Raw genomic sequence first — 23,677 nt, 5'->3', positions numbered from 1 at the left:
AAGCATCCAAATACGGTTAAATTAGTTCTATGTAAATATAAATTCATTGTTTTGTGATCATCTGTAAGAAACTTAAGAAACCTGTATAATAAACTTTGTTGGAGGTTTTTGCTAATGTTAGTGTAATAAATCTTGAGACTACAGAACAAATTTTGAAAAATTATGGAAACACCACAGAACTATACGAAAATAATCATAATAGGTGGTGCTATAGACAAAACTTGTTGTAAATAAACAATTGAACTGACATTTGAACGGCCATTTTGTGTTTGAATTCAAATTTTTAAAAAGAAGCTTAAAAGTTGTGCTAGTAAATTCGGTGAGTACTTTAATATTGAACTACTAATATATCTAGAACTTTCACTATATCATTTCAAATCGAAAGAAGCCCTTAATAATGATAAAATAAACTACAACTCATAATTTAAGTAAACTTTAATTCTTAAAACAATTTTGATTTTAATGAAAATCTTTAGGTGAAATAAAACAACGATATTGTGAACATCACAAATTATATTAAATGCTATGTGGCATGGTATACAAATAAAACGTTAATTATACATATTATACAGATAAAAAAATTATTTTGATATTTTGATTCAGAGCCTATATTGCTTATTATGATGCAAATGTACAATATAAAATAAATACTGTTGATGAAGCACATTAAGCTGTACAATTTGATATACAAACTGAAATTATTATAAAGAAACATCAATTAGAAAAAAACAAAAATAGAGAATATGATTTTGGGATTTTTTTCATTTCCAATAAACCATTCAAAGATTTTATATAATGTAACCAAATCAAATGAATATCTTTTGTGCTAAACTTTTTATAAGTATTTAATACTTTTAGACATAATTGGTTATACTTAAAATATTGTAGTAGAATATATTCTCAAGAATCTAATTAAACACAAGAACTCTAAACTATTGTATTTTCAATTTGAACAGATAGATTTTTAATTATTTATTCGTGAAAAGATTGTAGTTTGAACCAAAACAGTACATATGATAGATTTTTGAATGAAACCATTCAGATAAGGATATTAATATGTCGAAAAGTATTTTTTTTTTCAACTAATACTGTAAACACATTTTTTTAACATACACTCCCATGTACAACTTAATTTAACAATATAACTATACTATACGAAATTAATCAAAAATGTCTATTAGACTAGTATAAATTCCGCTTTTTCATTGAATCTTATTGTAATGTTATTGATAAATCTATTTCGCCTTAAGTTGTGTTATTTACATTTCATTAATTAAAATATTACCAGAATTTAATGTTTGTCATAATAATTGAAAGTTTGTAGCATCCAAACTGTTTTTTTTTTTTTTTTAATAAACATGTTCTACAAAGATAAATGATACCTTTTTGATTATGAGCGTTTAATATATGTTGCAAAAACTTTTGGAAGACTTTTTTGTCTAACGTACCAATTTGTATAGGTTAATGACTGGTTATTTAGCTTTTAAGGTTACAATCTGTATTTTTGGCAGTCATTTGAGATTCTCAAGGTTATGCAAATGTTTTTATTATGATAGGAATTGATTTGTATCATTTTAATACAATTTCTGCCAATCCTATAGTAATTAGAGGTTTTGCTAGCCAATTGAAAATTATTATTGAGGCACTATATAGTTCAATTTGTTTAATAACTTGACATTTACATTTTCTTGGGTTTATTATAATTGATTACACATTTAATAAATGTGGGTAAAAATAAGTTACACATGGTTCTTATCAATTAATAGACATTTTCGTAATAAATTATTGAATCTTTTCTACAGAATATACCACGTTATTGCGAAAAATCCACTGTTTTGATTAATATAAACCTTCATTCATATGAAAATATTTATATATACTTATATACATACAGTTCCGGTAGAAACCAGTCACTTTTAATATCTTTAATGATACTCATTCATTTTGAGGTTTACTTTTTTTGTGTTTTCCCATATTGTAATAATTATTAAATTCAATTCAGTTTTTGTTTTGTTACCTCACTTATTCCTGGTCTATTCCATTGACCATATTTTTCTAAGAATTACAATCTAGTTTCTTAAATAACAGTTAAAAAAAATTTAATTTTATCTTTTATATTCTGGTTGACTGGTTCAATACTAGAATGTCTCTCCTAAAATTATAATATACATAGTACATCGCGACGTTGGTAGTAAAATTAATTTTAATACCTTAAATAAGCTTCTTTCTCTTGATAATAAACTGTGTTTCAAAATACTGTAAACTTACCCTTTTTTTCTAAAACTGATCCTTTGATGTAACTCGCTCCTAATTTAGTTGAATTTTATGTATAAAAGAGTCTTATGGTTGGATTATTATCAACAATTACAATTTCTGAATATCCAAAACACTATATAATTATGTATTTTCATATTGTTTTGAATAGAATTGTAAAAATTCACTGACCAAAGAATCTATTAGAAGAAAATCTTCTATTCTCACAAAAATACTAATGAAAAATAAGTCTGAAGCTTATAAAATGATGTTAGTACTTTTAAATTGTGCATATACATCATCCACCCCTAATTTAAAGTAAAAAAAAAAACAAATAGAAAAAGAAAACTAAACCAAAACAAAAAAAAAACTTACAAAACAAACTGAGGTGGACCGTTTTTACTTAGCCGCTCTCTTTTCGCCTTGTCCTAGCAATTGGTCGTCCGTTTCTCCTCCTTTTCAACCAAAGATAATGCAATCACCACAACCCCAGCCCTGCAGAGGAGCAACTCCTATATCAGGGCCAACCAAAAATTATCCATCGAATCTATCTCTCAATCTCTGTGTTGTCACGCCAGTTGCTTACCGAATGTCGAGTAGGTCTCATAATCATTAGTTATTTGTGTTTTTACATCATGGCTATGACGTCAAATAAAAGGAAACATTGACTATTCCTGAGAAATGCGAGATAACACGTAAAGATTCTTTGTTCACATTGTTTATGGAACAGCCCGTATAAGGTTATATTTTGATGGGGAAGGCGAAATACTTTCATGAAAGGTTTGGGGGAGAAAAGTTTTCTGCCAATAGGTCAGTATTTAATCAGCCAATGGACCAAAACGTTGTTCAAATCATGAAGGTGAATTATGAGAAAAATTGTTGCCTCAAGTTTTTGTACAACAGGAATTGAAATCTGAATGTACTGTATCCGATGTCCTTAAGAAACCACCATGAAAAAAGCTGTTCATTGGCTGAAAGTTGGCATCAGTTCAATTCGAATCTAATAAAAAAATCTTGGACTCCCATATGGCCTCTGTTGAACAATGAAGAATATACAGACGATGACTTTGAAAACGAAGATGAAATTCCTTTAGTTTTTTTCATTGATAGGGGCTTTTCTGAGGCTGGAATTAATGGCTTCTTACTAAACAATGATGACCTAAATGAAATTTAATTTCTTACTGATAATAGTAGCAAGCATTGCAATTCAAGCCTAAAATACATGTCTTGCATGGGCTGACCAAGTGGATATAGCTTTGCTAGAAAAAATGTTTTTACGTAAATTACCTTCCGACAAATTAAAGTATTAGGATTTCTTTAAAAAAGTCGAATAAATATAAAGTTTACAAATGAATATACTTTATGCTCCACAAATACAGAGGGTAAATTTTCGGGGTACGGATTAAAGAGATCCTTCTGTAGCACGAAAAAAAAAACAGAATTCAAACTTTGGAGGCTCATAATACAAAAAAGGAAGAAGAGGTACTAACATAATTTTGATTTTTCATGATTCAACTACCATTAGCTCCAGGACACTCTGTATAGTAGGTATACATAAAATTATTTGATTTTTATACTCTTTGATATACATAAAAAGTCACTATATGAAATTCAGTTGTTTTGTTTTGGTCAAAGTTTGTTTTATTCACCCACGTATGTTATTGAAATTTCTTTTGAATCAAAATCAACTCGAAATTTTTAAAATAAACAGTTTTTTATGTGTAAATATAATATATTAAAATTGTAATTTACATAGTTTTTAAAATTAGTAAAGGTAGACTGTAATATGTTTATATAGCTACGCTTTTTTGTAACACTGTATATTTAGCAAAATGATGATACAGTAAGTGTTGTTTTATACAATTATAAAAAGTATACATTGTCAACATTAAATTTATCATAAATATAAAATTACAATAATACACATATCAAATAAAGTTGGTGTTAAAATAGGAAATGCAAGAAAAAGAAATCAAATTAGTTAAATTCATAGTCGAATATTAAAAAAGTAATTCTAAAAAACTAATAACAATAAAATTTTGATAACATTCAACACACAGTATAAATACCACATTTTTTAATGATTGCATACATCTAAAATTTGTAACATTGCTTTCGGCTTTTTAAGTTTTTCTTCAAACATTTTGTTGTTGTTTACGTATTGCGGCACAGTAGTCACTTCGGATTTATTTATTCTAACATTCAAGTTTTTAAAGAAATACAATAAAACCTCGAATTCTTCTACCTACCTACACTCAAAATAAAAGTGAATTTTAGTTAATTTGTGGTTACTTCATTCATTATATTCGCTGGAAAGTTTTCCCTTTCATTTTTTTATCATTGTGCTCACAAAAATCTCAATTTCCTTTTTGTTTTAAGCAAATTTTGTATATCGTATTTTTCCCGCAGTTCTACGGGATTACAAATTGAACCAACAAAAAAAAAAGAACTTATAATTTTTCCAAATGTAACCAGACAGGAATCTGTTCTATTCTATTCATTCTATTTCCCAAATAAATAGGAAATACGAATTTACGGGGAAATTTAATACAAAATTTGCTTAAAACAAAAAGGAAATCAAGATTTTTGTGAACAAAATGATAAATAAGCAAGGAATAACTTACCGGCGAATATAATGAATAAAATCGCCAAAAATTTACTTTTATTTGTATTGTAGATGGGTAGAGGAAGATTCGAATCAATTTTGAGGTTAGAATAAATAAATACGAAGTGACTACTGTGCCACAATACGTGAAGAAAGGAATATTCAAAATGTTTGAAGAAAAACGTAACAAGTATGTTACAAATTTTTCCAAAGTTGAATTTTTAAATAAAATTTTTTGAAGAGGTATACTGTATATTAAATGTTATACAAGATTTCACATTTTTTAAGTAGGTACTTGCAATAATAACATTTATTGTGTTCTTTATAGCTTCGGAAAAGGTGAATTGTTGTTTTTCATCAATTCTCTATTGAATTTTTGGCTTAATCTACGATTTTTTAATCCTTTAAAAAAAACTAATTCAAAAAGAATATGTAAATATTGATTAAACCCCCTGTAGAAAAAATGTGAAACATTTTCCTTGCATTTTTCAATAAAAGTCGTATTTAGATGCCGGACAAGCTACCTATTTTTTGATAAAAAGCAGAATGGGACCTATACAACTATTTTATTTTCTTTTCTAACATATACATGTTGATATTTTTTAAGGTACATCATACCACATCAAACAGGTTCCAATTTTGTAACAAAAATAACATTCACGCGAAAATTATTTAATCTATTATACTTATATTGAATTTTTTTCGAATATTTTTTCGTTCGGAAACAGGTGTATAAAAATGTTTTAATGTACTTTTTGATTGATTCAACATATTTGGGTCCTTGTATCCATCTTTGTCATTTCTTCTTTTTTCTCCGATAGGGTGGATTTGGTAATCCAAAACAAAACAATTGATGTACGTCAAAATGGCAGCCGTGGGGCAAACAATCGATGTTAGCGGTAGTGAGAGTTGTTTTTTTGTTCTATGGTGTTAAGCGGACTCTAGATCTATTTCAGTGGAACTTATAAAGCTGAAACTGAATATTTTTTAGTCAGTCTGTAAGAAAGCTTTCAAGCAACATTTGACAAAAGTATTTGCTCACTCCACGGCGACCATTTTGACAATTCGTTATGGTTCCTAACATTTATGTCTGTATCTTCTTTTTCATTTCTCGCATAATATTCTTCTTTCCGTGTTTCTTTGAGATATGATTTGACTTATTACTAAGAATCAATTAGGGTTTTAAAATGTTGATATCTATATATGGATTATTGTTGACACCATAGGATTAATAACCAAGATTGTGTCAATGTCTTTTTGTTTTGGAAACCTGCTGATAGGGAATCTTCAGTTGTGTAATGAGAATCAATTAACAGAATAGTGATCAATGTTAGAAATTCTGATGTTTGCTAGGTAAGTGGGCGGAAAGCAGATCCAGGTTGTGGTAGCTCATAACAGTCCATGTAGGTATAATGTTCTTGGTCTTTTAAAAGACGCAAAGTTAATTCAGCATGAAGTACATGAAAAATTACCACAATCCAAAAAATCTAATTGAGTCTGTAAAGTAAACAACGCAATTAGGGCAATCGGAAACGAGAAATTCATCGAAATGCATAAAAGTTTTCCTATGTATTGAGGACTACTGGGTTAGTTGATTCTCATTGCAGTGACGTCAATAATAAATAATGATTTTATTTACATTTGAAATTTGTTTATACAATTTTTTGTACCTTGAAGATTAATTAAAAAAATTATAGTCTATAAAAATATTCGTCAAAATACATAAAATTGGTAATCGATGAACTGATTATTCACGTTATACATATATCTTACATTCATTTGTTTTTTTTTTTTTCGAAAAATTCAGTCTAGTTGACTTTTTTATCCTGCACTTGTTACAAAAAAGCAACAGTAGATTTAGTCTGCTCTTCTATTATCTTTTCAAAGCATAATATTATTAAAAGTGTTGAAAAAAAGATCGAAATGATCACTATTAAATATCACTTATAAGTATATCTGTGATAAAATACCTTAAAATAATGCATAAAGATAAAATATGTTGCAGTCACATACCTAGTAACACAAAAGACCAAATTGTTTACATTTCTAAAATGAGCCATATTCTATGCTATAAAAATTGTAGCCACAGTGTAGCCAAATTTACAAACAGTATAAGTTTCTCGAGAAAAAATAAAATAGGAGCAATTTAGTATCATTAGCAATTAAGTAATAGAAAATACTGATTTAATTCAAATTTATATTAAATTGTTCAATATTAAAATCAAACTGCTCATTTTAAAATAATAATTTCATTTTATTAATTATTCGTATGAGATAAAAAGAAGCATGGCAACACTGTTGACAATTTTACGCTAAGAGATGGCTGGATACATAATAACGAATGAATTTATTTCTTGCCTTCCAGAAACTTTGCATCTATAATTTTTAATTATTAGGTTATATCTGGGATTTTTCTTGAAAAAAACATCAATTATCAAACAATTATGGTTCGTGACAGTGATGTTAGTGGAAATGTATTATTTATTTGTAGATTTAACTTTTCGCAGGTAAGTGTGGTTATGTTTCATGTTTAGAAAACAAAATTGTTTATCATCAGTGGCGGGCCATTTTCTTTGTTATTATTATTGAAATATTCTGTTGCCTTACATTTCGGTTTAACTATTAGTACTAGTTTAGCGTCCTCGGAGATTGAAGGTTGAACTTCATAACGATAACTTGGTGAAACAGTGTAATTGTGAGTGTTGATGTAGTGTTGGTATAAATGTGTGTTCAGTATAAAAAATAATATGTAGTGTTTTTATTTTCTATAAATTTTAATCAAGCAATTATCCTTGTGATTTTTTTAAATAAATCTCGTTAGTTCAATAGTTTGACTTTCAATATCAAGGTTAGGCAATAGAAGTATTACCTTAGCTCTATCGAAATGTTTAAAAAAATCCAAATGTATTATAAAATAACTAAAAAAATGTTTTATTTATAGTAAAATTAGTTGACAATCAGTAGACCACTGGCGGCATACGAAGGTACGCATTTTGCAGTGTTATCGGAAAGCAATTCTAAGCTGACAAGGATAATTGGATAATAGAATATTTGGTCACTTATGTTATTAGGTCTGTGGTTGCAGTATATATAAATAGGACGTGTCAAAATTATCATTTTCAGATCTATGTACATTTTTCTTCCTTTCCAATTTAGTACTGCTTGGAGTAAAAATATATAATTTGCAACTTTCACGTATATTTGTACGTTGTAATATGTATTTTCAAATACTGGGAGATATCGATACGTTACGTCAAACCCCCGTATTTTCAAATAACAACATATATATTATATATTTTGATTAAGATTTCATTTTTAATACGTTTAGAACATACTTTTTCCAATATTGATGAAATATTTTGTGATAAGTTCAATAACTTTTGTACTAATTTGATTTGTTTCAAAAATCTCATTTGAAAATAAAAGAAAGTCATTTTCAAAATTTGAATGAAAATCTTTAAGTGCCTATAAGCGATTACGATAAGCTTGTGATTAAATTGTTTGAGAATATCTTTAATTATCTACCATTTTTTTTATATATAATACAACAGTATATACAGTGTGTCTAAAAAGGTGGGTTACCTATTAGAAACTTTTTTATTAATAATGTTACACAAAAAGATTTTTTTATATAAAAAATTCTGCATGGTTCGTAAGGCGGAACATAAATATCACATATATCACTAGTATACGAGTTTTATCAAAAAATATGCATATTTTTATTTTAGGCAATACTGTAAATTATGGATATGAAAAATTGTTCTAAATGGCAAACTACGCATTAATAATCAATCCTACTTTGTTTCATAACATAAATAATGAAAAAGTTTCTCATTGTTGCCACATTTTTCAGGCAAACTAATATATCTAATTCAGTTTTTAATTTCAAAGCAGCTGATGGGTGTTTTGAACAATGAAAATCGTTATTTTTTATAAATAAATGGATGTTATTCTATTACTTCACATAGAGTTTTTTACTTCAAAAATACAATTAGTAATATTAAGAGAAAAACTGCAATTTCAAACTGGAAGTACTAAAAAGACCACAAGCTGAATACAATACACAAAAGCTATGAGATGAATACCTTTAGGATTTGTTTTTGCCCTTCACATTTACTAACACGTATATACAGGGTATGTCCGGAAAGTAATGCGTGCCATCTTTTCCGAATCGACTGGGGGCAGGACCAAGCCACAGGACAGGATGCTTGAATCATTGCACGAAGGATAAAAACGATCCAGTGGTGGTACAAGATTTGTGTAAGACTCCAGACAACACCGATGGAGAAATTTGTAAATCTTGAGGAGGCATTTAGGGATTATCTCTCGAAATCCCAGTCGGACAAATGGCACAAGATGTTGCGGAATAGTCGGAAAAAAGGTCGATTTTCTGCCACCTGGACAAACCGTTTCTGCCAAATTTTTCGTCGAAGATTAATAAAACAAAGGGTCAAGCTAGATATAAAGGATTCCTGGAAGGTCGGCTTCCTATCTGACCACAAATTAGATCAGCGTCATACTCCGGGACCAAGAGGGCCCTCGGTTATCCCCGTTAAAGCCTTTCCGCATGGAAATCGCGATGACCTTGACGCAATACTTTCTGGATATACCCTGTCATAAATTTGCTGTTAATTTGAACTCATATTAAATATTTTTTCTAGAAAAAAATCACAAGCTACCATTACCATTCCGTTCACATAATAACGTCAGCTACCTTATCACAGATACCACGGTACCTCGTAACCTCAATATCGATCCTTTTCACACCACCGTCCTCATGAATGAGTTACAATAGTAACAGAAACTATTCCTAAATATAAATCTAAAATTTATTGTATAACACAACACGCACACTTTTGTTTCTTTTTGATAGTGATGTGTTCGACTTGGGACGCGTCGCCGTCTGGTTTAACAGTCACTCTTTGAACTTCCACAGTACCTGGAGTGGTGCTATTATTCTTCGGGGTGGTACCGTTAGCGCTTTTAGGCGTAACCGGCGTCGTTGCCGCCGCTTGGAGCGAGGCGATTTTCTTAGGAGACTCGGTGATCGGTTCCTGGACGTTATTCGCTAATTGAGTGTGGTCTGTGGAATCGGAGTTCGGGATAGGAGGCGGTTGTTGACCTGGCGTTGGCGTTATCGGTTTACCGCCTTTGATTAGTTCTACTATTTCGTCGGCTTCTCGACTGAGATCGCCTCCTGGTCGGAAGGGGTTGTCCCAACCGCTTTCAATACTGAAAAATAAAACAAAAATGATAAAATTTTCAGTTTTAATAGAGTAACAAGGCTTTTTTTAGGCAATAACATAGTTTCCTAATTGATTGCTTGAATAAGCAAAAAGTTTTTGTTGTTTTGTTAAGGGTTTGACAAAAAAAAAAGACCCCTCGCCTAAATTCCTAAAAACCATTATCGGCAAATTTTTTGTTTCTGTCGTTTTGTACATCTATTGCAAATTGTATTGCGGCAAGAATTGTGGCGGCTTTAGAAGATGGCCGCGGTCAACGGCGAAAAACGTTGATGGTGAAGTCTCTCAAGTATGCAACGAGTATGTCCGCGGTACAGTTCAGGACAAAGCAGAACTACAACAGTTAGTTTCGAGAAAACGAACGGCCACGACAGTTTCTGTCTTACGGACTCAGAAAAGCGTGTGGCGACGACAAAGCTAGAAATATGCTCAATAATGTATTACCGAGCAACTTCAATTTGGTTATGGTATGGGGAGGCATATCTATTCTCGCATGGAGTTAGTCTTTATCGGAAATGGGACGTTGACCGTGCACAGCTACCTAATAGAGGTTCTAAAAGACCATGTTGTACCATTCATGGTTATTCTTGGAGATGACATAACCTTTATCCATTATAATGCAAGGCCCCACATTGCTCGGATAGTATGGAAAGAGTATTTTATTCTAATCGCGCATTTTGTTTGGCCTGCTCGCGGTCCAGACTTAAATTCCATTGAACACATTTGGGATATGACAGGGAGATGTTTATGGAGACATGTGCCAGCCTCCAGAAATTCTAAAGAGGCTCGCAACATATTGGGGCAAAAATGAGACAGAATGTGATCCAAGGTATGCTTTGCAAGCTGTTATCACTGCTAGAGGAGGGAATACTAGCTACTGAAGGCATTAAAATTGTTTTTCTTTCAACGAAAATCATAGTAACGTAAACTTTATCATTTTCATAACTTTCAATAAACTTTCAGAAACTTTTTTTTTATTCAAGCAAACTACGTTACAACCGAAAAAAATTCAAGTAACTTATCAAATAACTTCAAATTATGGGGTGACCCTAATTTTACGCTCGGAAGTGTATTCAGAGGGATGAGAATGAATTTTTACGAATTTCATTAGAAAATCACTTGTAGCAATAAAATTTTGACCTTTTATCAAAAATTAGATTATAAAAAATCCAGGACAACGTTTCTAAAATGTATGTTTTTAATTTTTCGCTATTATTTTCAAATTATTTAAAACTGAGAAGAACTACAGGCTGTCATTATTGTATAGTATGTGGTTGTTCTTTCTAGTTTAAATGCCATTAAAAGAGAAAAACCCATTACATCGAAATAAATTCATAATGATAAACATATGCAGGATAACATTTATTACAATTGTAATGTTTCTTTATAAAATTACCTGTGTCCATTATCTTTAGGAACTTGTACTACGTAGTAAAGAACACCTCCATGCGTTGTCATTGTTGGCATTATTCGAAAAACCGCACTCAATGACAAAATATAACGATGAAATTATCACAGCAGTTATTTCACTGAACAATTTTCAAATAGCTCTTATAAAATCTGTAGATAGTTTTTAAGATTCGAAACTCGTTGTCCTGAAACCCTCAAACTAGGTTAAAATACAGGAAAGGGCAGAGCTTTTCGGAGCCGAAATGTTTAATGCCGCTTGCTTCAATTACCAATAAGGTAAAATGGAATGGAATACACGTGATTTTGCTGCTAGAGGAAATCTTGGACGCTTATTTTATGTTTGACAATTGTATAAGTGAGTTTTGGTAATGGAAAAAATTGAGTATCAAGCTGTGATTAAATATTTTCCTTTGAAAGGCAATTCGCCAACGCAAATGAAAGAGTTAGACAATGTGTACAAAAGACCCTCCACCATCATCTACGAGCGTCAACTTATGAATAGTTAAATTCTAACGTGGCTGTATCAGCATTGACGACAAGCTTTGGGGCGGTCCAAAACTGCGATAACCAAAAATATCATCGAAAAAATTCACAATTAATCCGTCGGATTAAGGTTAGAGAGATAGAAGAGGCTATCGGCATATCAAAAGAATACATTTGTCATATTTTGACTAGAGAATAATACATGCTATGCGCATGTTGGGTGCCGCGAATCAAATGAACCATTTTCAGACCTTATTAACGAGGTTCAAGCAAAATGGTCCGGATTTTTACATTGATTCATAAACTGGATCTTCCACGATACTTTCGAAATGAACAATCAGTCAAGAGTGGTTTGCAAAGGACAAAACTGCTCTTAAAAAGGCAAAGACGGTTTCGTCGAAAGGAAAAGTGATGGCTCCCTCTTTGGGAATTGTATTACGTATCATTGCTTGCTGAAATAAAGGGAAAAATAACGCAACCTTCTCATACATCGGTGATGTCTAAACTTGACGAATTGCATTCCGCATTTATGGACCCACCGTAATCATGAAATTAGGACCTCAGCGAATTGTTCCCATTCCCTAACCTCAATTTCATCGGACGTTATGATATACGTAAACGCATATTTTTGACAACTATTACTTGAAAGCGGTAAAAAAGCTAGACAAAGTGAATGGACATAAAAAGGGGCTATATTGGTAAATAAAAATGATTACGGAAAAAATAATGTCCTGTTTCTTTGTTAGATCGAAAACTTTTCGGGCAGCCCTCGTATTATTACCAATGTTTTCACACCAAACATCATAGTAGACTCATAAATTCTCATATTTCTAATTTAGCTGATTGAAAAATGTTAATATAAACATAATAAATTCTATTTTTCAATTTGAAGTCGATATAAAAATTAACCAGATGTTGCGAGAATCCATTAGAAAATCCATTTCGTAAAACTAAACATATGTATATATTGATAGTCTCACTTTTATTTTTCCACATTCTGGATGTGATCAAAAAAATTCTTATACCGATTAAATTCATTTTTTTTTTGGAGTTCACAAAATTCGAAATTAAACTTCCCAAATGCATAAGAGCATAACCAACGGCTGTGGTAGAAGTGATTCTAAATCTTCCGCATCTCCATGTATTATGGGAAAACGTACCGAAGAAAAAATCCCTCTAAAAGTAAAAGAAGAAAGAATCGCGAGGGTTAAACCAAACCTTTTTTCAAAAAGAGCTGAAATCTGGGACTTGCCTCAAGATGAAATACTGAAAAAGTTCAGTCCAAAAATAATGGACTAAAGTCTGAAAGCTTGGGAATCACACCAAGCAATTGAAAAATGTGACTGGTCAACTAGGAAAGGAGTTATCTCAAACAGCAGATTATCGTCAAACAGCCATGGGTTTCGAGATACACTGGAGTGGAGGAGGTGAATAACATAACACTAGGAAAGGAGGTAGTACTTGGAACAACCTACATAGGTTGATACAGAACAGAAGTTACGTTTAGTGATGGTAGAGGTCGACCGATACGTAACAGACATTTTAGAACTTCATGTAATGCCATATGCCCAATTTATAAGCAAATAAGTCATATTAATGTAAGCCAAGACGCAGCTAGGACCTTCTAGAGGTATATATTCTTAATTTGGATTTGCTGGTCCATATGATCTACCATTCAGAATAACTGAAATGTAGGATCAAATTGCAATAAGAAATTCAATTTTTGTCAAAAAAATGTGCAAACAAGGTGATGATGAAATACGCGGTGTTGTTGACAAATTATGAAGATATTTTTTTCTTTTCTGACCTTACGGTATTTTTATTTTTATTTGATACAATTGTTTGACAAAGTTAAACTATGAAAAAGGCTTCTTTTATTTTCTCATGTAGATTCATTCTACAGGATACAACGGGATGACCAACCATGTATTTAAAGTAAATAACAAACTTCCGTTTTCCACGTAACCAATTGCCTAGACCACAATAGAAATATATACCATTGATAATGACATTGTAACAACCTTTATAATTCTGTCTAATTATATCCTAAAATAATGCCAAGTTCGAAACTGAAAAAAATTGTGGGTGTCAAAATTAAATACTTTTTCGTTAATAATTACGTCTTCTTAATGATTCACTATACGAGGTGTGGCTAATGAATGACGAATCTGGTGATGTAAAACATTTTATGTTGTCACCCTCAATGCATACTCCTCCTCTATCCTTACATCGCTCCATTTTTCGTAACAGTGCAGGAAGCCTCTTTCTGCTAGTTCCTTCAGGAAGCACGCCGCTTTTTCTTTCACAGTTTCAACAGATTCAAATCTTGTTTCTTTTGATTCGTCACACCTTATAAGTTTGAGCCATGTTCAATCGCATTCAAAGTATCAATACAAATATTTTTGCGAGCTTCTTCTGGTCCAAATGTGGATAAGTTTGGACACTACTTCAGATTCAGCAATTGCAGGAATACTTAGCCCACAAGATTACCGATTTTTTCAACATTGCCATGTGGTTTTGACGTGAAAGAAACTTGATCAATATTCAACATCTTCTCGGCCACCTTGAAAACGTCCAAACCACTCAAAAACACGTGAACGCGATAAACATTCATTACCATAGACAGTGGTGGATTTATATATTTGCTGCCTGTAGGCTGTTCATCTTTTGCTACCTCTATTGACCTCTGAAATTTCATACAGGGTGGCGCAATGGAACGTGCAAATTGCATGATCTTTTCCTACTTTTTCTTTTTGCGAGATAAACGGTGCGTGGGCGGGGGGAGCCTAGGTTGGATAGTTGCACTCGTGGAGTTTTAGTAACCTTGAGTTTTACGAGAGTTCAAACGTTTTGATAAGAGATTAAGACACATTAATGAAGCTCCGAATGCAAATTTAATTAAAATATGGGTTAAGCGTTTTGAAGAGACCGGTTCCACATTTAAACCACCAGCAAAAGGTCTTCGAAGAACGTCTAGGAACACAGACAATATTGATAGGGTGAAGGAGTCAGTACGAGAAAATCCGCATATGTCTACGGCGATCGGCAGCTTTAAACTTGTCGCGACGAAGTTTACAGCAAATTTTGGAGGTTGGATCTTAAACTGCATCCTTATAAGCTCCAATTAACACAGGAATTAAAATATACCGACATTGGAGCAAGGTTGGCACTTGCTGAAGAAATGCTTAATCGATTTTCCACTTTTGACAACATCCTTCTTTCAGATGAGGCTCATTTTCATTTAAATGGGTCCGTAAACCGACAAATTTGTCGTTATTGGACCGAAAAAAATCCAAAAATGAGACATCAAAAACCACTGCATAATCCGAAAGTAACGGTATGGGCATCAATCTCAAGCAAAGGAATTATTGTCTCATTTTCTTCAAAGAATCATGAGGACGAAACATCGCCGTTAACATCGACCCCTTTGTTGCGATGTTAGAGGAATAGAGACGGCATCAACGATACATCAAATGATAGATGTTTCCTGCAAGACTAATTTCCAAAAGATGTGATATCCCTTGGCCCCCACGTAGCCCTGACTTAACGCCTCTTGATTTTTTTTTGTGGGGACACTCCAAACATAAAGTCTACATCTTCGAGGGAAATCAGTAAGGCTAAAAGAAAATATGCACCAGAAAATGGCAGCAATCGCCTCAGATTTATTGACAAGAGTTTTCACAAATCTGTATTCGTGTTTAGAGGAGGGCCGCCATTTAGATGATGTTATTTTTAAAAAATAAACTTGAATCAGCCTTGAAAGAATAACATTGCGTAATCTTAAGGAATATTCGAAACTTTTGACAATATCTTCTTCAAGACTCCTTCATCAAAGACCCTTACAATCTTAAGTCGCCTTGGTTTTTATTTTTTCTTCAAGTAAAAACTGCAAAACTTGAATTTTCTCTAAACGGGAAGATACCAACTAACAGCCCATAAATCCTAACGCAATTACGTGGTTTCTGTATACGAGTACCCAGAGTCAGGAAACTCAAGAGTAGTATTTTCATAAACGATTTCCCCTTTTTGATGTAAAACTTTTAAACCAACAAATTACACTAGCAGATGGCACATGTGTAGACTAGTTTCAACAAGTTACGACATTTTTAATTTGAGGAGTAGAATTCGACATTACTTATGTACTACACCCTGTGTATTATTATTGTAAGAAATTGCATTTGTTACGAATACAAAATACATTTTGAAGTTGAAAACCGACAAAAAAATTATCTGGATTATTCTACTAGACAAAAAATAATATAGAATATACAGGGTGTTTCTAAATTTAAGAGGTGATTTTTCATGAAATATGGGTGGGTCTCTACTATAACAAAATTTCTTAAGCCCACCCCTTTCCAAAATATCACCCTTAGAAGGTGTGACTAAAATTGAGATTTTATTTTTTTTCTAAAATTTCAGTAAAGTTAGAAAATTGAAATTCAGTAATTTTCGTGAATTCTCAAACAACTAACCACGGCTATTATTTCAATATTCCTGTTACATTATACTGGGGTGAATTTAGCAACCCTTATTGTATTTCATATCAAAACTTTTTTGCAAGAAAAAGTTTAATGAAATAAAATTATAACTCAAAATCCTTGTTTTGTTTAAAAATATTTTTTATCCCAAAACCAATAGCCGAGAGAAAAAAAATAAGGAACATAATTTATAATTTTTCTAATAAATTGAGTGGAAGACTGTAGAAATGTTAAATATAGTAAGATTCATAATAAACTCAATTTTAGCCACCACCTTTTAAGGGCGATATCTCAAATAAGGGGTGGGCTGAAGAAATTTTGTACGAGCAATCAGCTCCTGAATGTTTTCGCATGAATTTAGAAACACCCTGTATATATAAGCTTAAATTTGTATCTCACGGAAATAAAAATATAATGAACTTATATAGAATATATATAGTATAAATGGCAGTCGTAAATGTTGGACCCAGACTTTTGTTTAAAATAAATTTGTATATCTAACACGTGGGCGTTCGAATGAATCACCAACCCAAAAATATTAAAAAAAAAACTGTCACTGAAAATTTTCACACCACAACGAAAAAGTCTATATTATCTGACCCCTTCTCGGGAGGTCGATCCACGGAATCCGAATGCACTACTTTCAACTCTTCGCAGATGACTAATATTAGCAGGATACCGAAGCGCAGAAACACCCGATGGAAATTAAAACTTTTATTTACGCTGGAAGCGAATTTGGAACTAGGATAGCGACGTTGAATGTGCGCGTCGCGATTTGGCGGTGGCGGAACTCGGTTAAGTTCGTGATATCGTGTGATATATATAGTCCGGGAGCTAAGAGGGAAAATATTAATTTAGATAAAGAATTGTTTTAAAACAAAGTTGTTTAACCATTATTATATAATTTGCGGATAGTGAAAGTAAACGATTTGATTTTTTTATAGCTCATACTAATAAGGCATTTATTTCTTGTCCGTTTATCTTTATTTAATGCCCTGCTTTGTCCGTACAAAAACTTTATAGCGTTTTGGACGAGTTTCTTAGGAAATAAAAGGTTATCTTGGAGTTTTTCTTTTGTATGGAGTATGTAGTTTAGAGAAGGACTATAAAAGAAATGAGATCCAAGGGAAAAGTATATTTTTTTTAGATGAAACATTTAGATCAATGAAAGACATATATACCAAATAAATTTTGGCAAGATGAAATGGTTAGAAGTTGAAGAGAGGTTTTTGAAATAATTTATGGTGGTTTAATGACTTTTGAATCTATGAGGACAAGAATATTGATGTTTTTAAGAAATGGTTCGAACAAATGACGGTTTTTATTCCTCAGAACTGTATGTTAATGATAGATACTGCTTATTATCATCCGAAACTTGTAGAAAAATTGCCCACATCAAAGTGGTTAGAAAAAGATTTAGAAAATTGGCTAAATTCAAATATTAAGTGAGAAAATAACCGTGTTTCCTTCATACAGAGAAATTTAAAAAATATGAAATTGATTAAATTGCAGAAAACCGTGGAATAACGGTGGTTAAATCTCCACCATATCATTGAAACTGGTGTGGGGGCACAAATAAAGGGAGAACTTTCAAGAAAATATAATTCTTTTAAAATGTAAATCCTGGAAACTGAGAAAACGCAGGTAATCATACGATTAAAAAAGAAGAAAAAATGTGGAAGTTGGACAACATTATCAATGAGATTAGCGAGCCACTTATTGTGGATATTGGTCGCAACAGTTCATCTTCTAATTACGATTCTAATTTGTCTATTGTCTACTAAATGATAGGCCTGTTTATTACGAATTCTTCATCATTTTATTACTCTCTCAATATAAAAACAGAGTATAAATTGTCATGGTAAAGAAAAAAATCGTTGACACATTTTTTAGGTCTCGAATTATGTCCTTGAAGGGGAAACAATCATCGAATTGGACTAAAGTGCTTGTTTATGGTGAGATGATGATCTTTCCATTGAGATTTCTGAAATTTTATCTCAAGGTCATGGCCGTAGATCCAAATTTAATTACTACTATGTAAAAAAAAATTGGCAAGCAAGAAGTGAGTTTCAACCGGGATCTCAAAATGTTAAGTTTACACCCCTTGTAGATCCCAAAACTGTCCTTTTGCCCCCCTTCACATTAAACTTGGATTGATGAAAAACTTTGTAAAGACTATGGATAAAGAGGTGGGTGATGGATTCAAATACTTTAGAGAAATCTTTCTCCAGTTAATTGATGACAAATTAAAAAAAGGTATTTTTAATGGGCCACAAATAAGGAAATTTGCTGGACGTTGACAATTTTGCAAAAAAAAGCAGTTAGTTGATGAACTTCTAGACGCCTACAAATCCCTTGGTGATCGAATGTCATTGAAAATTAATTCCCATCTGACATTTTTTCCCGAAAATTTGGGAGCTATCAGTGATGAGCAAGGTGAAAGGTTCCACCAAGATATTAGAAAAGTGGAAATTCGGTATCAAGGACGATGGGAATCGGTGATTACTGTTGGTTTTTAAAAAGAGAAAGTACAACGACTCATAAAAGGAAAAAAGTAGAGCTAATTGATATTTAAAGTGATTTTTTTTTAATGTTTTTGTTTTTAATAGATGCGAGGCATGTTTATTAGATGTAAACTAGCTTTTACCCGCGGCTTCGCTCGCATCGAATCCATTAAATAAGTATCACAAATCAATATAATAGAAAAGAACGAACTCTGTAGCTATATTAGAACCTGAGGTATAGATCTTTGAATGTAGAAAAATTGCCAAAAACCTACAAAAATCCATAACTCCACATTGAATGTCCGCGCCTAGCTCCTCTCCAACTCAACCGATTTAGGTGTTCAAAAACTCAAAAGAAAGAAGGTGTTTCAGCGAGTGTTCTTAAACCAAAACAAACTCTGTAGCTATATTAGAACCTGAGATATAGATCTTTGAATGTAGAAAAATTGCCAAAAATCTACAAAAATCCATAACTCCGCATTGAATGTCCGCGCCTAGCTCATCTCCAACTCAACCGATTTAAGTGCTCAAAAACTCAAAAGAAAGAAGGTGTTTCAGCGAGTGTTCTTAAACCAAAACAAACTCTGTAGCTATATTAGAACCTGAGATATAGATCTTTGAATGTAGAAAAATTGCCAAAAATCTACAAAAATCCATAACTCCGCATTGAATGTCCGCGCCTAGCTCCTCTCCAACTCAACCGATTTAAGTGTTCAGAAACTCAAAAGAAAGAGGGTGTTTCAGCGAGTGTTCTTAAACCAAAACGAACTCTGTAGCTATATTAGAACCTGAGATATAGATCTTTGAATGTAGAAAAATTGCCAAAAACCTACAAAAATCCATAACTCCACATTGAATGTCCGCGCCTAGCTCCTCTCCAACTCAACCGATTTAGGTGTTCAAAAACTCAAAAGAAAGAAGGTGTTTCAGCGAGTGTTCTTAAACCAAAACAAACTCTGTAGCTATATTAGAACCTGAGATATAGATCTTTGAATGTAGAAAAATTGCCAAAAATCTACAAAAATCCATAACTCCGCATTGAATGTCCGCGCCTAGCTCATCTCCAACTCAACCGATTTAAGTGCTCAAAAACTCAAAAGAAAGAAGGTGTTTCAGCGAGTGTTCTTAAACCAAAACGAACTCTGTAGCTATATTAGAACCTGAGATATAGATCTTTGAATGTAGAAAAATTGCCAAAAACCTACAAAAATCCACAACTCCACATTGAATGTCCGCGCCTAGCTCTTCTTCAACTCAACCGATTTAAGTGCTCAGAAACTCAAAAGAAAGAGGGTGTTTCAGCGAGTGTTATTAAACCAAAACGAAGTCTCTATCTTGAATAGAGCCTGAGATATTGAGGATAGAACGTGTGTATGTGAAAAACTCCCATAAGTGATGTACAGGGGGAAATCGCATTTGAGTATAACTTGAAAATGGTGAAAATTAGATGAAATCCGATGGTTGATGGCTGATCTGTGCATCAATACCTCAATACCAATCAATACCCAAAAAAAAATTAAACAAATCGGTTGGGTAGAACGCCTAAACGGACTCGGAATGAATGAAAAAATTATTTTTTTAATAAATATTAAATATTTTACCAATGAATATAGTTCTATAAACGTAACATGAAAACCTTACGTGTTACAATTATTTTTTTTCATATTTTCGTATTTGCATTAGTCCATTTTATCACAATATGTGTTACTACAAAAAATTTTTTTGTCTTTCAGTGTTATTTGCGTCTATGTCAACATTTGTACTGATACAAAACATTTTTTATCCGACAATAAAATAAACTTACAAGTAGAGTACGATATGTTATGTTAGAGAAACTGTTGAAAATATTTCTTTTATACCAAGTTCATGTTTTGCTGAAGTGGTTATCATTACTCATTATATCAATAAAATTCATTCAGTTTCAATAATCTACGTGCATAAATTTTAAGTGTTCAAGAAATAAGTTGAAAATATCGTTTCATCTTGATCGTAGATTATTATGTGATTCTGTTTACGTATTACAAATATAGAAATGATGCAATCACAGTATAAACATATATAAATATATGTAATATACCCATTTCAACCTCACGCTCACAAGTTTTTATTGTTGACAAAACTTATTTTGATACAGCAACGAGGTATTGTACATAATTGATTATTCAAATATAAACAAGGTGAAAGTGTTTTTGAATGTGTATAAATCCAGTATCCAGTATAAATAAAATTATTAAGTTACACTATAAATTAAAATATAAATCACTTCCCACCGCACAATTTTTTTTTTTTTTTGATTGCGGTAACGTAAAAATTTGTTATCCCCTAAAACAATTTGCCACTTAAGTATGTCATTATTACCACAATCCCCGATGATTTTTTAAATCCGGAAACGACAAGTTGCCGCCTCGTTTCGCCATAACCATAGACAACACTAAAAACAGAACAGAAGATTCTTGGGGGCACCCGGACACATCGATCGACTTTGGGACCGAGGGCGTGAGGACTTCCTGGATACACCCACACGATGTAACTGAGTTTGCGCCATACGTCGGTGGAACGTTGTGACGTCACCGTTGATAAAGACGTGTAAATAGCGATTTGAAGAGATCTTTAGTTTGATGTTGCCACAATGAGAAATTTGGTAGACTTTGTAGAAGTAATTTACAAAAATTGTTCAAAATTCACACATTTTTTTTTGTAAATACATTCGTCAGCAAACTCAGTCGATACTCCTGCAATCGCAAGTCACTGGCTAAAGACTCAACACGAAATTATATTTTTCTCGTGAAATATATATTTTTTTTCTCAAAATCTAAAAAACCTTTCGACAACAGGTTTTTGTAATTTCCTTTCTGTTATTTTTGATCAAAGTCAAGTGACTAAAAAACGACTCATTTTGGAATTGGCGTTTTGGGCTCAATTTTTGCGGGAAGGTCTGAAATTGTGTACTATCGACAAAATCTGTTAAGGGCTGCAGACATCTTAAAAAAATTAGAACTAGAAAAAAAATAATTATATAATTCAAATAAGTATTTAAACTAATACAATATTTTTTGTTGCTTGTTTCCAATTTCCAATACTTCGTCTCTGCAAAAATTTGCTGTGCACGCTCTTTCGATGGCTAACCATCGCGTAGTACGCAATGCTTTGTTTCACGATTTCCTGAACTGCCTAGTTCTTGAGGAAGCTTCCAACTGAATAACAATATACTATAAAAAAGATTTTGTAAATATTCATACGAAGAAAAAATATCTTCCAATTAACAAAACAAGCAATATTTTGGTTATTGTCGAAGCATCCTATATTGAATAGAAGGAGAAACTCCGAACGGAGTCAAGTGGAGTCGCTCCACATTCCCGAGGAGGAAAGTCGACCTGTAGAAGAGAAAATCCTCGGTCCCAAGCATAGTCGATTTCGCCGCGTGCCATTTCAGGCGAAACGTGAGCTGATAGTACCCAGTGATCATAGATCAATTTCAGTATAACCAGTAATCCTAGTTTATTTTTGGGGATTTGAAATGTGCGATACGCTGTCCTGAAAATACGTTTTCAAAACCACTTAGTTTAGGTTATTTTTTGTTGTATTTTTTCCATAAGTTGACGAAGACATCAAAGGCCTGAAGATGAGACATCTTACAAGTCGACGTGCCGATTCGAGGTTTTTAATCTTTGAGACTTTCTCCTCTATTAGTAACAATATTCATATTTTTATTTTTGAAAATCTTATCGCCGATAATCGTGAAGCAAAATTAGTTTAGAAACTTTTAAAACACTTCCAACCAACTTTTTTCTAGGAACATTTCGATCTAACCGAATAACAATTGCACAGCGAAAGGAAGACGATAAATTTATTGATGCCATGGAAGAATTTAAAGGAGACGATACATCTGGTAAAAGTGAACAACTATCAGAAATTAATTTTAATGTAGGATACGTTTGTTTTCATTTATTTTACAGAGAATAATAACATTAAAAAAGAAGTCGATGTCTCCTTATTGTATCCAGATGTGATCTTCAAAGAAACCAACGAAGTCATAAACACAAAAAACGGTAAAAAAATTTCTATTGACTGTTCGTTCCAGAACTAATTTACGTTTTTTCCAAATCTTTTGTTTATTGTAATCGATTTTGTCTATGTTTATTTGAAGAGATTTTTGTAACTAAATTGCCAGCAGTCCTCTTATATTTGCAAAATTTGATCCTCACATTCTCATCTGTCATTTAATCTGATTACAGTGCTCAATTTTCTCGAATTTTGCAATTTCAAATAGTTTATAGTTAATAAACTTATAGAAAAAACTTGTGGCACTATATGTTGTTTCGTTTTTTTTTTCAACCCTTGTATTTATTACGAGGGAGAGATTACAAATTTTTTACAAATAACGTGATCTATTACAACTATTTCTTAACCTCTTCCAGTGTTGTGGAATCGGTGTCCTTTTAAGTAAGTTAAACGAGGTCAAGTCAAGTAATGTGCTTGAGGCAGCGCAACCGTCCCATTTTTTGCCAAAAATTGTTGACGTGCAAGTGCATTGTCATGTTGGTAGTACTGGTCTCCTGTCCGCGTTATCCTTTTGACATTTTCAAATAAAAGGTTTGTTTGACGCTCTGAACTAAGGGAATGAACTCAAAATTGATTGATTTTTGGGTGAATATCAGCGAAAATGGCTAGTGTTTTGATGTTCGATAACATTTTTTAACG

The 23,677-nt window shown here is 32.2% G+C and overlaps 2 protein-coding genes across 2 annotated transcripts in view; one reads left to right on the top strand and one right to left on the bottom strand.

The window, feature by feature from the left end:
• The first annotated feature begins 132 nt into the window (after positions 1-132).
• The window catches only part of LOC130904141 (uncharacterized), a 33,212-nt gene continuing 9,667 nt past the window's right edge, over positions 133-23,677 (top strand). Inside the window, exons 1-3 of the mRNA XM_057816728.1 lie at positions 133-319; positions 22,770-22,865; positions 22,933-23,025. Of these exons, the coding sequence (XP_057672711.1) occupies positions 22,835-22,865; positions 22,933-23,025 (124 nt within the window). The 5' untranslated portion in view covers positions 133-319; positions 22,770-22,834. The remainder of the gene's footprint in view (positions 320-22,769; positions 22,866-22,932; positions 23,026-23,677) is intronic.
• The window catches only part of LOC130904142 (uncharacterized), a 96,249-nt gene continuing 78,229 nt past the window's right edge, over positions 5,658-23,677 (bottom strand). The window contains exon 5 of the mRNA XM_057816729.1: positions 5,658-10,090. Coding sequence (XP_057672712.1) covers positions 9,688-10,090 — 403 coding nt within the window. The 3' untranslated portion in view covers positions 5,658-9,687. The remainder of the gene's footprint in view (positions 10,091-23,677) is intronic.

Source organism: Diorhabda carinulata, chromosome 2 (assembly GCF_026250575.1).
Source record: "Diorhabda carinulata isolate Delta chromosome 2, icDioCari1.1, whole genome shotgun sequence".
Lineage (NCBI taxonomy): Eukaryota > Metazoa > Arthropoda > Insecta > Coleoptera > Chrysomelidae > Diorhabda > Diorhabda carinulata.
The sequence above is the reverse complement of the archived record's forward strand: the minus strand, read 5'-3'. Positions and strand labels throughout refer to the sequence as shown.